The 14,024-nt window shown below is 47.8% G+C and overlaps 1 protein-coding gene across 1 annotated transcript in view; it reads right to left on the reverse strand.

Annotated features, from left to right (window-relative positions):
* ELOVL4 (ELOVL fatty acid elongase 4) overlaps positions 1-14,024 on the reverse strand; it is a 45,247-nt gene that overhangs the window by 11,401 nt on the left and 19,822 nt on the right. Inside the window, exon 3 of the mRNA XM_068281535.1 lies at positions 10,340-10,420. Coding sequence (XP_068137636.1) covers positions 10,340-10,420 — 81 coding nt within the window. The remainder of the gene's footprint in view (positions 1-10,339; positions 10,421-14,024) is intronic.

Genomic DNA, 14,024 nt, shown 5'->3' on the forward strand with positions numbered 1-14,024 from the left:
AACAGCTTGTCAGAGCTGGCTGTGTTTATCTCTATAGTGTCAGTCTGCTGCTCTCCCCGCCTCCTGCAGAACTCCGGTCCCCGCCTGCATCCCTTCCCTCCCTGCTGATTGAAGGGAAGGGACGGGGGCAGGGACCGGAGCTATGCAGGAGGCGGGGGAGCAGCTGAGACTGACACTACAGATGTAAACACAGCCTCACAGCACGGCTGTGATTTATGAGGGATTGCAGAGTGCAGGGGGACCTTAGTGGGGTTTGGGATAGCAACAGAGACTGGGCTGTATAGGCAGATCCAGCCTCACTATGCAGATCACATTCTTTAAATACACCTCGGGTTCTCTTTAACAACTTATAATGTCCTCAGTTTCATGCATCTCTTCCTGACTTAGGCCCGGTTCACATTAGCGGTTGCTATCCGGAATCGCCGTGCCGGAGCCGTGCCGGAGCCGGACCGCATGCGGACCGGACGAAACGGACGCACGGCATAGCAATGAAAGTCTATGTGACCGTTCACATGCGTCCGTTTCGTCCGGACCGGAGCCGGACTCCGGCGTCCGTTCCAACATGCGCTATTTTTTGGTCCGGCTGACGTATCCGGACCGGAGCCGGAATGTTGCATCCGGCCAATGGAAACCAATGAGAACCGGAGAGCGCACAACACACTGGCTATAAAAACCGGATGTTATACCACACTTCCTATGCTGACTCTATGGTATGGTGGCCATTTTGGATGGGGACCACATGGCACCAGCGTTCACAGAGTGGAGCAGCAGTGACTTCATGCTGGAGCTCTTTAGCAGCAACATGTCTGAAGATATGTCTGATAACGAGGGGGTGAGGCCCTACACATCAGAAGACCTCATCCTACAGGTGCAGCAGGTACCAGCCCTGTGGGACAAGGGGGATGCGGACCACAGCAACATCAAAAAATGCAGAGGCCTGTGGAAAAAAATTGCCAAGCTGTATGTGGAGGACTTTGAGCACTTGAGCAAGAGACAGCAAGGCACAGAGGGTATGTTGACTAGAAGTTTTTGGGGGGGCTTGTGGTTAGCTTGTGATGTATTCCACTTTTGCTATGGATTTGTGTCACCCACGTGTTGCCCACCCACCCGTGGCCCACCCACCTGTTCCCCACCCACCTGTACCCCACCTGTGATGTATCCCACCCACCTGTGATGTATCCCACCCACCTGTACCCCACCTGTGATGTATCCCACCCACCTGTGATGTATCCCACCCACCTGTACCCCACCTGTGATGTATCCCACCCACCTGTGATGTATCCCACCCACCTGTGATGTATCCCACCCACCTGTACCCCACCTGTGATGTATCCCACCCACCTGTACCCCACCTGTGATGTATCCCACCCACCTGCGATGTATCCCACCCACCTGTGATGTATCCCACCCACCTGTACCCCACCTGTGATGTATCCCACCCACCTGTGATGTATCCCACCCACCTGTACCCCACCTGTGATGTATCCCACCCACCTGTGATGTATCCCACCCACCTGTGATGTATCCCACCCACCTGTGATGTATCCCACCCACCTGTGATGTATCCCACCCACCTGTACCCCACCTGTGATGTATCCCACCCACCTGCGATGTATCCCACCCACCTGTGATGTATCCCACCCACCTGTACCCCACCTGTGATGTATCCCACCCACCTGTGATGTATCCCACCCACCTGTACCCCACCTGTGATGTATCCCACCCACCTGTGATGTATCCCACCCACCTGTGATGTATCCCACCCACCTGTACCCCACCTGTGATGTATCCCACCCACCTGTGATGTATCCCACCCACCTGTGATGTATCCCACCCACCTGTGATGTCTCCCACCCACCTGTGATGTCTCCCACCCACCTGTGATGTCTCCCACCCACCTGCGATGTACCCCACCTGTGCACATAAAACATACACAATGACCAATTATTAAACATCAATTTATTGTAAAAAATTAAGACATTTAAAATCACTTAAAAACTTGAAACTCCAAAATAAACACATTTCAACAAAACATATTAAAAACCAAACATTCACCCTCGTCCTGGTGGTGTGGTAAAATAAAGTCTCAGTTGGTCCCTGTTCCGCAGTGACACTACCCTTGGCCTGGTTGCATACCTCCGCAGGGGCATTAGTGGAAGCACATTCGGGGGTTCCGGAGTCTCTCTTTCCTCCTGCCGCACAAAGTTGTGGAGGATGCATGCTGCCTTCACCACGACAACTGCGTTGCCCGGTTTCAGCAGCATGGGCGTGTGGAACACCCTCCACTTTGACACCAGGATCCCAAATGTGCACTCCACCATTCTCCTTGCACGGCTCAACCGAGCATTGAAGTGTAGCTGGCTGGCATCAAGTCCCCTGTCTGGGTACGGACGCATTACATGGTCGGACAGGGCGAAGGCCTCGTCCCCCACAAACACATAGGGGTAGGCCGGTGCCCTTGTCCCAGGCCAGGGTCTGTCACGGGGGAGACGCAGTCTGCCTTCCTCCATCAGCTGGCAAAGGGTCGTACGCTGGAAAATTCCAGAGTCATTGGAACTACCGTACGACCCCACGTCCACGTACACAAACTTGTAGTCCGCATCTGCCACTGCCATTAGAACAATGCTGAAGTATTTTTTATAGTTGAAATAATGGCTGCCACTCCCCACGGGTTTCTGAATCCGGATGTGTTTCCCATCCAGTGCGCCAACACAATTAGGAAACTTGCACTCGGTCCAGAAGCCCTGGGCGATCTCCTCCCATTTCGTGGTGTCCGGCACAGGCATGTATCTGGCCCTCAGTCGCGTCCAAAGGATCCTCGAAGTCCTCACGACGATGCCTGCCACCGTGCTCTTCCCAATACGAAATGTGACATGTAGCGATGTATATGTTTGTCCAGTTGCGATGTACCTACAAGAGAAATAATCGAAATCAATTTTTCATGTCGTTACAGGAGAAAGGTTCAAGACAAGGTGGCGCAATATACGTGATGCATACGTGAAATGGCTACGGAAGAAAAAACTTGCCGAACGAAGTGGCAGTGGCGGGGGAAAGCGACAAAAAGACTACCAATTTGCCAAGCAATTGTCTTTCATCAATGCAAGCCTGGAACCTAGACTGTAAGTACCACTACTGTGGGCAGGAACTGAGAGCTCATTTTAGCAGACAACTACCATGACTTCGGCCATGTATTGCTATAAACTGGCCTCAATTCCCATGGCTAGCGAACATTTCTCACAAGCTTTATCAAATGTTTGGTAGAAACGGTTGATAAAGTGTTTGCTAGTGTTTGCTAGCTCTGTGAATTGACGCCACATGCTGTTTGGCACACCAATAAATATTGTTTTTATCTACAGGACTGAAGACAATTTGGAGCAAGAGGAACCGACCCAGGAGGCACGGTTCAGCAGTGAGGAGAGCTTGGTGGATGATGACGTCGCCGATGTAACCTATTGCCCCGAGGAGAGGAGGAGTAGGAGGAGGGAGTCCTTAGCTATCCCAGCTCTCTCCTTTGATGATGACTTGGTAGAAGAGAGCTTGGATGTTGAGGTTGCAGGACCGAGTGTGGAAGAAGCTGCACCTCCACAATCGACCGCTATGGAAGATCCAGGGGAACAAGAACAAAGTGAGGAGCACCGAGAGACTGCAGCACAACCAGCGCGCAGGGCAACCCCGACACAGGCCAGAGGACGGGAAGATGCTGCCACACCACCAGTGAGGACCACCCCACCAGTGAGGCGTCGAGGTACCCTCCCCCCAACAAGGAGAGAGACAGAGTCCGAGATGTCCGGGGCTGTCTCCGGACTTCTCGGGATTCTTCAGAGCCACCAAACTCTCATAACCCGGCAGTTGCAAGATGAGGACAGGGGCCATATCATGGAGCAGTACAAGTCCCACATCACTTCACTGCAATGTGAGCTCGACGCTGTACATGGGCACTACAGGGACGAGCTTAAAATGATGCATGAGATGCACAGAGGAGAAATCGACCAACTGCGTGCGCAGCATCATCAGTCGGTGGGCCAGCTGCAGAACATGATGCAGCAAATGCATCAACAAAGCAAGGAACTACTGAAATTGCAGGCACACCCGTGTTTTCACACTGTGATGTCTCTAATACCATATTTGGAAAAGGTGCCTTCCCAAAACATGATGGCGTGCCATTCCACTTTGCTGGAGGTGATCAAACAACACATGGACACGCCATTATTGCAACCACCAATTTTTAGACCCCCACAACCAACAGCGGTGCCCACCTGGCAATCATCACAGATGTACACCGGCTACAGAGGCAGTCAATATGGGCCACCGCTGTCAGGGTCCAGCTCATCCACGACCAGCACCCAAGAGAGTCCAGATTTCCAGGCAGCAACTCCCACCTTTTCTAGTAGTGGTGCCGATACAATTTGAAAAAAAAAGTCAAATTGTTCCTGGACATGCTCCTCTGAATACCTCCGATCCTCGGAGGAAGGATACCATCCCAGGGCTTTTTAGCCCAACCTTTTCCCTGCCCCATCTCCTTCAACCAAGGTTCAGAGGTGTTCAGATGACCATGTCAGGGAACTTTTGTTTTTGCTGGACTTGAACTTTAGGGCCTGGTGTCCCCGAAAGACACTACCTGGGTCACAACCTTGTGCCTGTTGCACTGCACCTGTAGTCCTGCACCTGTGCCTTTGATTCCTCTTGTTCCTTACTTTGTTGTTCCTAATCACTTGCACAAGACCCTTGGAGCCATGGGTGAAGGACACCTACACTGGTCGGTGAGAGGCCTAGCCTTTTCACTGACCTGTGTCCTTCATCCATGGCTCAGAGGGTCATGTGCCAGTGGTTAGGTTTTTGAAGCACTTCAATTTATTAGGGCCTGGTGTCCCCGAAAGACACTACCTGGGTCACAACCTTGTGCCTGTTGCACTGCACCTGTAGTCCTGCTCCTCTGCCATCGGTTCCTCTTGCTCCTCACTTTGTTCTTGTTCCTAATCAGTTGCACAAGACCCTTGAAACCATGGATGAAGGACACCTACACTGGTCGGTGAGAGGCCTAGCCTTTTTACTGACCTGTGTCCTTCATCCATGGCTCAGAGGGTCATGTGCCAGTGGTTAGGTTTTTAAAGCACTTCAATTTATTAGGGCCTGGTGTCCCCGAAAGACACTACCTGGGTCACAACCTTGTGCCTGTTGCACTGCACCTGTAGTCATGCACCTCTGCCATCGGTTCCTCTTGCTCCTCACTTTGTTCTTGTTCCTAACCACTTGCACAAGACCCTTTGAACCATGGATGAAGGACACCTTGACTGGTCGGTGAGAGGCCTAGCCTTTTCACTGACCTGTGTCCTTCATCCATGGCTCAGAGGGTCATGTGCCAGTGGTTAGGTTTTAGAAGCACTAAAAATTTATTAGGGCCTGGTGTCCCCGAAAGACACTACCTGGGTCACAACCTTGTGCCTGTTGCACTGCACCTGTAGTCATGCACCTCTGCCATCGGTTCCTCTTGCTCCTCACTTTGTTCTTGTTCCTAACCACTTGCACAAGACCCTTTGAACCATGGATGAAGGACACCTTGACTGGTCGGTGAGAGGCCTAGCCTTTTCACTGACCTGTGTCCTTCATCCATGGCTCAGAGGGTCATGTGCCAGTGGTTAGGTTTTAGAAGCACTAAAAATTTATTAGGGCCTGGTGTCCCCGAAAGACACTACCTGGGTCACAACCTTGTGCCTGTTGCACTGCACCTGTAGTCATGCACCTCTGCCATCGGTTCCTCTTGCTCCTCACTTTGTTCTTGTTCGTAACCACTTGCACAAGACCCTTTGAACCATGGATGAAGGACACCTTGACTGGTCGGTGAGAGGCCTAGCCTTTTCACTGACCTGTGTCCTTCATCCATGGCTCAGAGGGTCCTGTGCCAGTGGTTAGGTTTTAGAAGCACTAAAAATTTAGGGCCTGGTGTCCCTGAAAGACACTACCTGTAGTCCTGCTCCTCTGCCATCGGTTCCTCTTGCTCCTCACTTTGTTCTTGTTCCTAATCACTTGCACAAGACCCTTGGAGCCATGGATGAAGGACACCTACACTGGTCGGTGAGAGGCCTAGCCTTTTCACTGACCTGTGTCCTTCATCCATGGCTCAGAGGGTCCTGTGCCAGTGGTTAGGTTTTTGAAGCACTTTAATATTAGTGACTGGTGTCCCCGAAAGACACTTGGGCAGCTATGCCCTGCAACTCTTCCAGCACAAAGTTGGTGGTTGGTGTTCCTTAAAACTGACCGGGCTATACCATAGATATGTTACTTTTTGTCTTCCATGTTGGAAGAATGTTTCCATGTTGGAAAGTGGTTGTTTTTGCAATAAAAAAATTTGTTTTTACATACCTCAGTGTGATGAGTAGTTGTTCTTGTGGTGTGACTGCTCTCCTGAACGTGGTATCCTTCTTCCTAAGGTCATCCTTTACCATCTCCAAAAGGGTATCAAACCTGTCAGGAGATGGAAAGGAAGAAGCTGTAAAGTATGTTGTGGGACAAGGTGTTGGGTGGAGGATGGGGGAGGTGTGTTTACAGAGGTTTGGGAGTGTTGTGGAGGGTGGGGGTGTAGTGTATAGCTAGGTATACAGGGGTGTGGGGGTCAGGGTGGTGTGTTTAGCTAGGTATACAGGGATGAGGTGTTGTGGGGGTGAGGGTGGGGTGTTTAGGAATGGTGGGGGTTGGTGTATTTAGGCCTAGATACTTACAGGGGAATAGACATCCGAGTGTAGCTGTAGAACTTCTGTGGGTGTCGTCTGAGGTCCCGGTAGAGGGCCTGGAACTCTCCCTTCCTCTGCCTCCTGGCTAGTAGAGGGTGCACCCACCATCTCCTGCGAGGAGCACGCCTTCTCCCCACATAGTAGTAGGTAAACAACAGGAAGGAGAGAATTCCCAGGTAATAAGCGTAAAAAATGACTGGATCCATGGTCCCAACTGCTGTCTCTGTATCCAAGGATGGTCTCCACACATCCAGCTGTCTCCAACAATGACCCCAGAGCTTCTGCTGACCTCCCAGAACCCCAGGTATTTATACAGGTTGTTATCTCTTTAAGAATCCGGATCCGGACCGCAACCGTGTTCATACCGCACGGAAACCGTATGCAACCGGACCGGATCCGGACAGGAACCGTACGGTTCAGGTCCGATCCGGCTCCGGTGCGGTCCGGACATCCGGTGCGGTTTTTGCAAAACCGCAAGTGTGAACGGGGCCTAAGTGCAGTCTCTGCAGGATGAGAGTTGCTTGAACCTTGCACACCTAAAAAGGGAGATCATGCTTGATGGAAAAAGCAGCAAGAGCAAGTCTGTGGCAGGGCCATAAAACTAAATCTTTCCCCTGAATATTCACATATAACTTATACCTGTCTTTGTACTTGCCCAACTTACTGCAGTTCCTCAAATTATGAGTGAAAGACTGCCAGCCAATTTTATGAAATTAGTGCAAAGCACATGGTAAATGAAGAGTTTTTAAAGTCGGAAACATTTCCTGGATCTCCTGACTTTAATGTGATGTCATACGTCTATCACACCTGCCTCAGCATGCCATCATGAAATAATGCAATCCAGTAGCCATTATAGAAAAAAACCCTTGAGATCTATTCCATTGTGATTTTAGAAGTTTCAGTAAAGTATGGTACAAACACAAAATATTAAATTCTGATATTTATTCAGGTATCCCATTGTGCACACAACTACTTTAAAGAGAACCCGAGGTGTGTTTAAAGAATGTTATCTGCATACAGAGGCTGGATCTGCCTATACAGCCCAGCCTCTGTTGCTATTCCAAACCCCCCTAATGTCCCCCTGCACTCTGCAATCCCTCATAAATCACAGCAGTGCTGTGAGGCTGTGTTTACATCTGTAGTGTCAGTCTCAGCTGCTCTCCCGCCTCCTGCATAGCTCTGGTCCCTGCCCCTGTCCCTTCCCTCCAATCAGCAGGGAGGGAAGGGATGCAGGCGGGGACTGGAGTTCTGCAGGAGGCGGGGAGAGCAGCAGACTGACACTATAGAGATAAACACAGCCAGCTCTGACAAGCTGTTTGTCAGCAGCGTGGCTGTGATTTATGAGGGATTGCAGAGTACAGGGGGACCTTAGTGGGGTTTGGGATAGCAACAGAGGCTGGGCTGTATAGGCAGATCCAGCCTCTGTATGCAGATAATATTCTTCAAACCCACCTCGGGTTCTCTTTAAGGTAAACAGTCTAACAACTCTGTGTAAGGATAATTCAAAAGACCATTGACTCTTGCTTCATAGCATACTGTAAATGATTGCACATTTATGAAGTTCATATGCATCCAGAAATGACCATAATAGATACTTTACCATTAACAATGGACTTGCTATTTGCGGAACACTTCCGGTTTCTTATGGTGACATCACCAACTTCAAATCCAGCCTGTGCAGACCTCAATATTTCCTTGTAAATGATCTCCTGTACCTGTCTTGTCACAAGCAGACAGCAGTCCAACGAGAGCCTGAGGAGCATGAGTAGTACCCACACCCCATGCTCCTCGGGCTCTCGTTGTAGCACCAAAGTGCCGACACACAGCATATAACCTTGCAATTGTACAGTCGTATCATCTGAGTGCTTATTACCCAACAGGGCAACACCATCTCTCCCTAAAACTGCAATATAGCTGTGATACTAACAGGAACTAGAGGAACAAACAGTTTTGGAACACTCATAACTGTTTTTTTTATTTTTGTTCCCTGGTCCATGAAATGCCTCTGTGTCCCCTATGCGCTGCTCTCTTACCACCCCTTTGCCAACCCCCCCCCCCCCCCCATAACTGGCGACAAAGAGCAGCTAGCAGGGAGAATGGGCATCCCTAGCAGAAGAGGCACTCCGGCAAAATGCCCACTGGGGGTGTTCCTAGTGCCCCTTCCCAGGCTCTAATAGGGCAGCTCTGCTTCTCCCCCGCCTCTCCCGTGTCGCTCCCCAGCCTCCCTGCACTCTGCTCTGCACAGTGCAGAGCTTGCAGCGTTGTGACACCAGGGGTCACTGAAAGTAGCTCATATCTGGCCACAGGAGCGGCAGAGAACGGTGGGGATTGCGGCTACCAGATCCGACCAGCACCACTGATCAGATCAGTGTGTTTTTTGTAAATGAAAATTTGCCACCTTGGGATCTTTTGAACAGTTAAGTATCTTTTATGGTCATTTCTGGATGCATATGAACTGCATAAATGTGCAATAATTTACAGTATGCTATGAAGCAAGAGTCGATGGTCTTTTGAATCATCAGTACAGAGGTGTTACACTTTTTACCTCAAAGTGATTGTGTTTGGAATTGAGCAATAATTCACAGTATGTTATGAAGCAAAAGCCAATGGTTTTTTGAATTATCAGTGCACAAAGATTTTAGACGTTTTTTTTTTGTATTTGAAGTTATTAACAATTAAAGTATAATACTAACCACATCTAGATACCCTACACTATTTTTCTATACTGCATTCTAGTATAGACGAGAGGGACCTGGGTACCCCCTCCTCTGAGGTAAAAGTGGATGAAATTCTAATCCTGGGAGGAACCCCCACCTCAAGCGCTCTCCACAATCTCATCCCATTGTGCACGCCAAAAAGCAATTTGTTGCAGAAGAGTGTTTTGGCCACTCTGTCCCCGATACTGCAGTGTGCCTCCTGCTTCTCCTCACCATCTCCCTCTATCTGAATGCAAGGAGACTGTTACTTGCTATTTGGAGAAATATAAGGCCATCTTTTATAGCCTAAGATGATCACTGTGACAAGCCCAACAAGTAGGGGATCAACAGGAGTGACTGGTGTGCTGTATGGAACTTTGTTGATCCTGTACATGGATGACACACCTGAAAGTGCCGGCAGTAACCTCCGTCATAATACTCTAGCAATTTTATTTGGTGAGTGCAATATTTTTTTCCTTCATTCATTTGTTTCTTTTGCATCTAATTTACTACAACAAGTTGTCCCCCTTATTTATATACCTTTTCAGATTGTGGTCCTGTAAAAGGTGGACACACATGTAAGAACCCAGGCATGGCACTATGCAATTTTATCTGGTAAGCACAGCGTATTTATTCCCTACTGATAAACTCTGTACCCAATCTATTACAGTCAGGAGAACACCCCCTCAATTTCTGCAATTCATACAGCTGAAATTCTAGGAGATTGTCTTCTCTAGTCTTCTGCTGCAGAGGTTTTGTATTTTTTTTTCCACCTTTTGTACCGAATGAGGACAACACATAGGAATACGACAAACAACTACAAATCTGGCATGATCACAAACATTCAGAAACAGACATATACTGTAAAACATTTGCAGACAGTGTGCTTAGCCAATAATCAAATACAGTACTTACTCTGACTTCATTTTCATCATCAGAATAATCTACGGTCTGACATATGTAACTGTATCCTGCTGCTCTTGCTCCTAAGAATAGCTACAAGAAAAAAGAAAGACATGCAAGTAGGCTTCTATTAACACAGAAAACCGATGACATACGCAGACATCATGAAATAATTTATTGCACTCTTTGCTTTGTATAATAAACCCCAAATGTTTTCATTTGCTTATTGTCTACAGACAAGATCTTTATGCTTTGGCTATTATACATTATTATTTCATACAGCTGCTTTGATGATCTGATAAATGACGTATTGCTTTATTGTGCAGCTAGCACTTTAACCAATAATGCCTTTATCATTGTGGAAACACTGCTAAGCTCTGCTCAGTGAGCTGTAATATAGATATGTGGACTGCGAAAACTGTGTCGGTTTCATAAACGAATGTTTATTTAAATCAAATCCTGCACGGTTAACATCAAGAAATAATAATAAAAAAAAATTCAAATTAGAGCTATAATATTTAATAAGCAGCAGTACAGATAGGCGCTTAAACGGGCACTGACAAAAAAAATGCTTTAAAGGAACCCTGAGCAGTGCCCTGAAAAAGAAATGTGGGCTTACCTGGGGCTTCCTCCACCCCTCTCCAAAAGCAGACCGGGTTCCTGGCATCTTCTCCTCCCTTTCCGTGGTCCCGCTGGTGGCTCTGGTGTGTGCCCCCAGCGCGTCTTCACTGGGGATGATCAAAGATATGAAAATTCTCCTGAGTTGATGCAAATGTATGTAAATGTTTATGAAAATATATGCAGCTTGAAAATGGCCTGGGATTAAATTGCTTGGTCCATTTTCAAACTGCATACATTTGCAAAAAAAAAAAAAGGCATAATTTCAGAAGAATTTACATCTCATTGACCATCCCTAGTCATAACGCTGGTGGCCGTAAGAGTCCTGTGCACGCGCAGTTCAGCCTTTAGAGAACCGCACAAGCGCAGGACTCTGGCAACGTGCGAGAGGATTACCAGAGCCGTCGGCGGGACCACGGAAAGGAAGAAGAGGTTTACGGGTAACCTCTGGGCCCTGGAGGATGCCCAAGGTAAGTCAATGTTTTTTTCAGGGCACTGCTCAGGGTCATATGAAAGCTGCTATGTTGACTGTGGCAGTGAAGATTCTGAACAGTGTCTTCTCGGTCTATAGTCAGAGGACAAGATGCAGCCAAGTCATCCCAGCAATGTGTATACATTTTTGGGAAAATGTGATTGTATTACCTTTCTATACATATACACTTGTGCTCATAAGTTTACATATCCTGGGAGAATTTATGATTTCTTAATCATTTTTCATAGCATATGAATGAAATTTTTTTTTTTTTTTCACTCATGCTTAGTGGTTGGTTGAAGGCATTTATTGTCAAACAACTTTGTTTACTCTGTCTAAATCATAATCATTACACAAACGACCTAAATGACCCTGATCAAAAAAAAGTTTACATACCCCAGTGTATTGTCCCCTTTAACGTCAATAGCAGCTTGAAAGACGTTTGTAGTAGATGAGGGCCTTTATCTTTTCAGAGGGTAAAGCTGCCCATTCTTCCTGGGAAATAGCCTTAAGTTCCCCTAAATTCTTAGGTTGTCTTGCATGAACTGCACATTTTAGGTCTCCCCAGAGTGACTCAATGATATTGAGGTCAGGAGACTGAGATGGCCACTCCAGAACCTTCCCTTTATTTTGATGTACCCAATGACAGGTCAACTTGGCCTTGTGTTTTGGCTCATGGTCATGTTGGATTGTTTAAGTCGAAGCAGATAAAAATGGCGCACAGCACCGAGCGTCTTAAAATGGCGCCCCATTGACTTGCATTATGTAAAGCTATTTAGCGCTACAAGTGTTAAAAAATGGCGCATGCAGTGTGACATACACTTATAACGCTAAATAGCGTTATAATCCTCTCTCCTGTGTACAGCGTTGATTCTTGCCCCCCCTCCTGTGCCAGATGCGTGCTCTAGCTTCATGCCCAGCTGTGTGTCACCCTCCGCTGCTTCTTACTGCGTGCCCAGCGAGGACTGGATCCTCTGCGCAGGTGGCCTGGGGAGGGTAACTAATTATGCTGGGGAGTACAAGTACATCGATTATCTCCGGCAGAGGCGTGTGTCTGCCTGCAGCAGCGCTGCTTCTCGTCCGGCCCCTCTGTGCCCGCTGCATGCCTAGCGAGGAGGGGATCCCTAGCGAGGACGGGATTCTCTGTGCAGGTGAGCCAGGCTGTGGAGGGTAATTAATTATGCCGGGAAGAAAATTAAACATCTCGGGCAGAGATGTGTGTCTGCCTGTAGCAGCCCTGCATTTTTAATGGCGCATCGTTCCGCCGATAAATGTATCATAAAACGCAATTTACCGTTTTAATGTATTAAACATTAAAACGGTAAATAGCGTTTTATAATACATTTATCGGAACGGTGCGCCATTTTTCATCCGGTGACATTTTTAACTGTACGCTGTCCAAGTATGTCCCATGCTCAGCTTCCTGGCTAATGAGTGCAAATTTTCCTCCAGTGCTTTTTATGATAACTTACTGCATTCATATTGCCATCAGTTCTGACCAAATTTCCTCTGCCTGTTCCTGTGCTGTTTGGCATATTGTAAGTGAGGCACCTTGTGGCATTTGTGTAGCAATGACTTTCTTCTGACAACTCGACCATGCAGCCTATCTTTCTTCAAGTGCCTCTTTATTGTGCATCTTGAAACTGCCACACCATTTTTTTAAGAGAGTCCTGTATTTCACCTTACGTTATTTGAGGGGTTTTCCTTGCTTTCTAAACAATTTTTCCGGCATTTCTGGCTGAAATTTCAGTTGGTCTTCCTGACCATGGTTTGGTTTTAAACAGAACCCATAATTTTGCACTTCTTAGAGTTTGAGCACTGCTGATTGGCATGGATGCAAGGGTCTGTCAGGAGTCCAGAAATTCACTGACCTCTGATACACAACCATTAATTACAAGCGAACAGATCACAGGTGAAAATTATTACCTTTAAAAATCGCCATTGAAACCCGTTTGCGTCAAGGTGCAAGCATGTTATCAGGCCAAATCACCAGAGTATGTAACTTTAGTAGGCCTTTAATTTTTACTTGGTGGCTTTAGTAAAAGTTATATTTTACACACACCTTGCCACCTTCAAGAATGTATGTTTCAACCAGGGAACAATCTTGCATTTTCATGTTCAGATTTACAATTTGGGTCATAACAGATACAGCAAGGATTATTGCAAGGAAAGTGAATGAGAATGTATGCTATTGCAGTATTAAGTGTGCTACCACAGAACAGCCTGGACACAGAACAGCCGCTTCCGGAAGTGACGTCAGCTGCTAGAGCGAGAAGGCGGCGATGGAACGCAAGGAAGAAGGTATGTATCCTGCCGCCGCTGCTGCCCCCGCCGACTGTGGGCAAGGCTTTCCCCTCATGCTGCCACCCCTCCAGCCCCCAAAAAACGGCCCCGAGCGGGCCCCAGGGGGGGGGGGGGGGCGGGCCCCCCCGCGGGCGCAGGCGCTGCAGGGCCTATTGTTACGCCCCTGTTCAGACCTTTCACTATAATGATTAGTCATGCTGCTCTTTCTTAGATCTCCTCCTACTTATACAACTTATTTTAAACAAACAATTATCTTTCGTTTTCTGTCTTTGAGCACCTGAAAAAGACTCATAGCAAAACATA

Source organism: Hyperolius riggenbachi, chromosome 4 (assembly GCF_040937935.1).
Source record: "Hyperolius riggenbachi isolate aHypRig1 chromosome 4, aHypRig1.pri, whole genome shotgun sequence".
Taxonomy (NCBI): Eukaryota; Metazoa; Chordata; class Amphibia; order Anura; family Hyperoliidae; genus Hyperolius; species Hyperolius riggenbachi.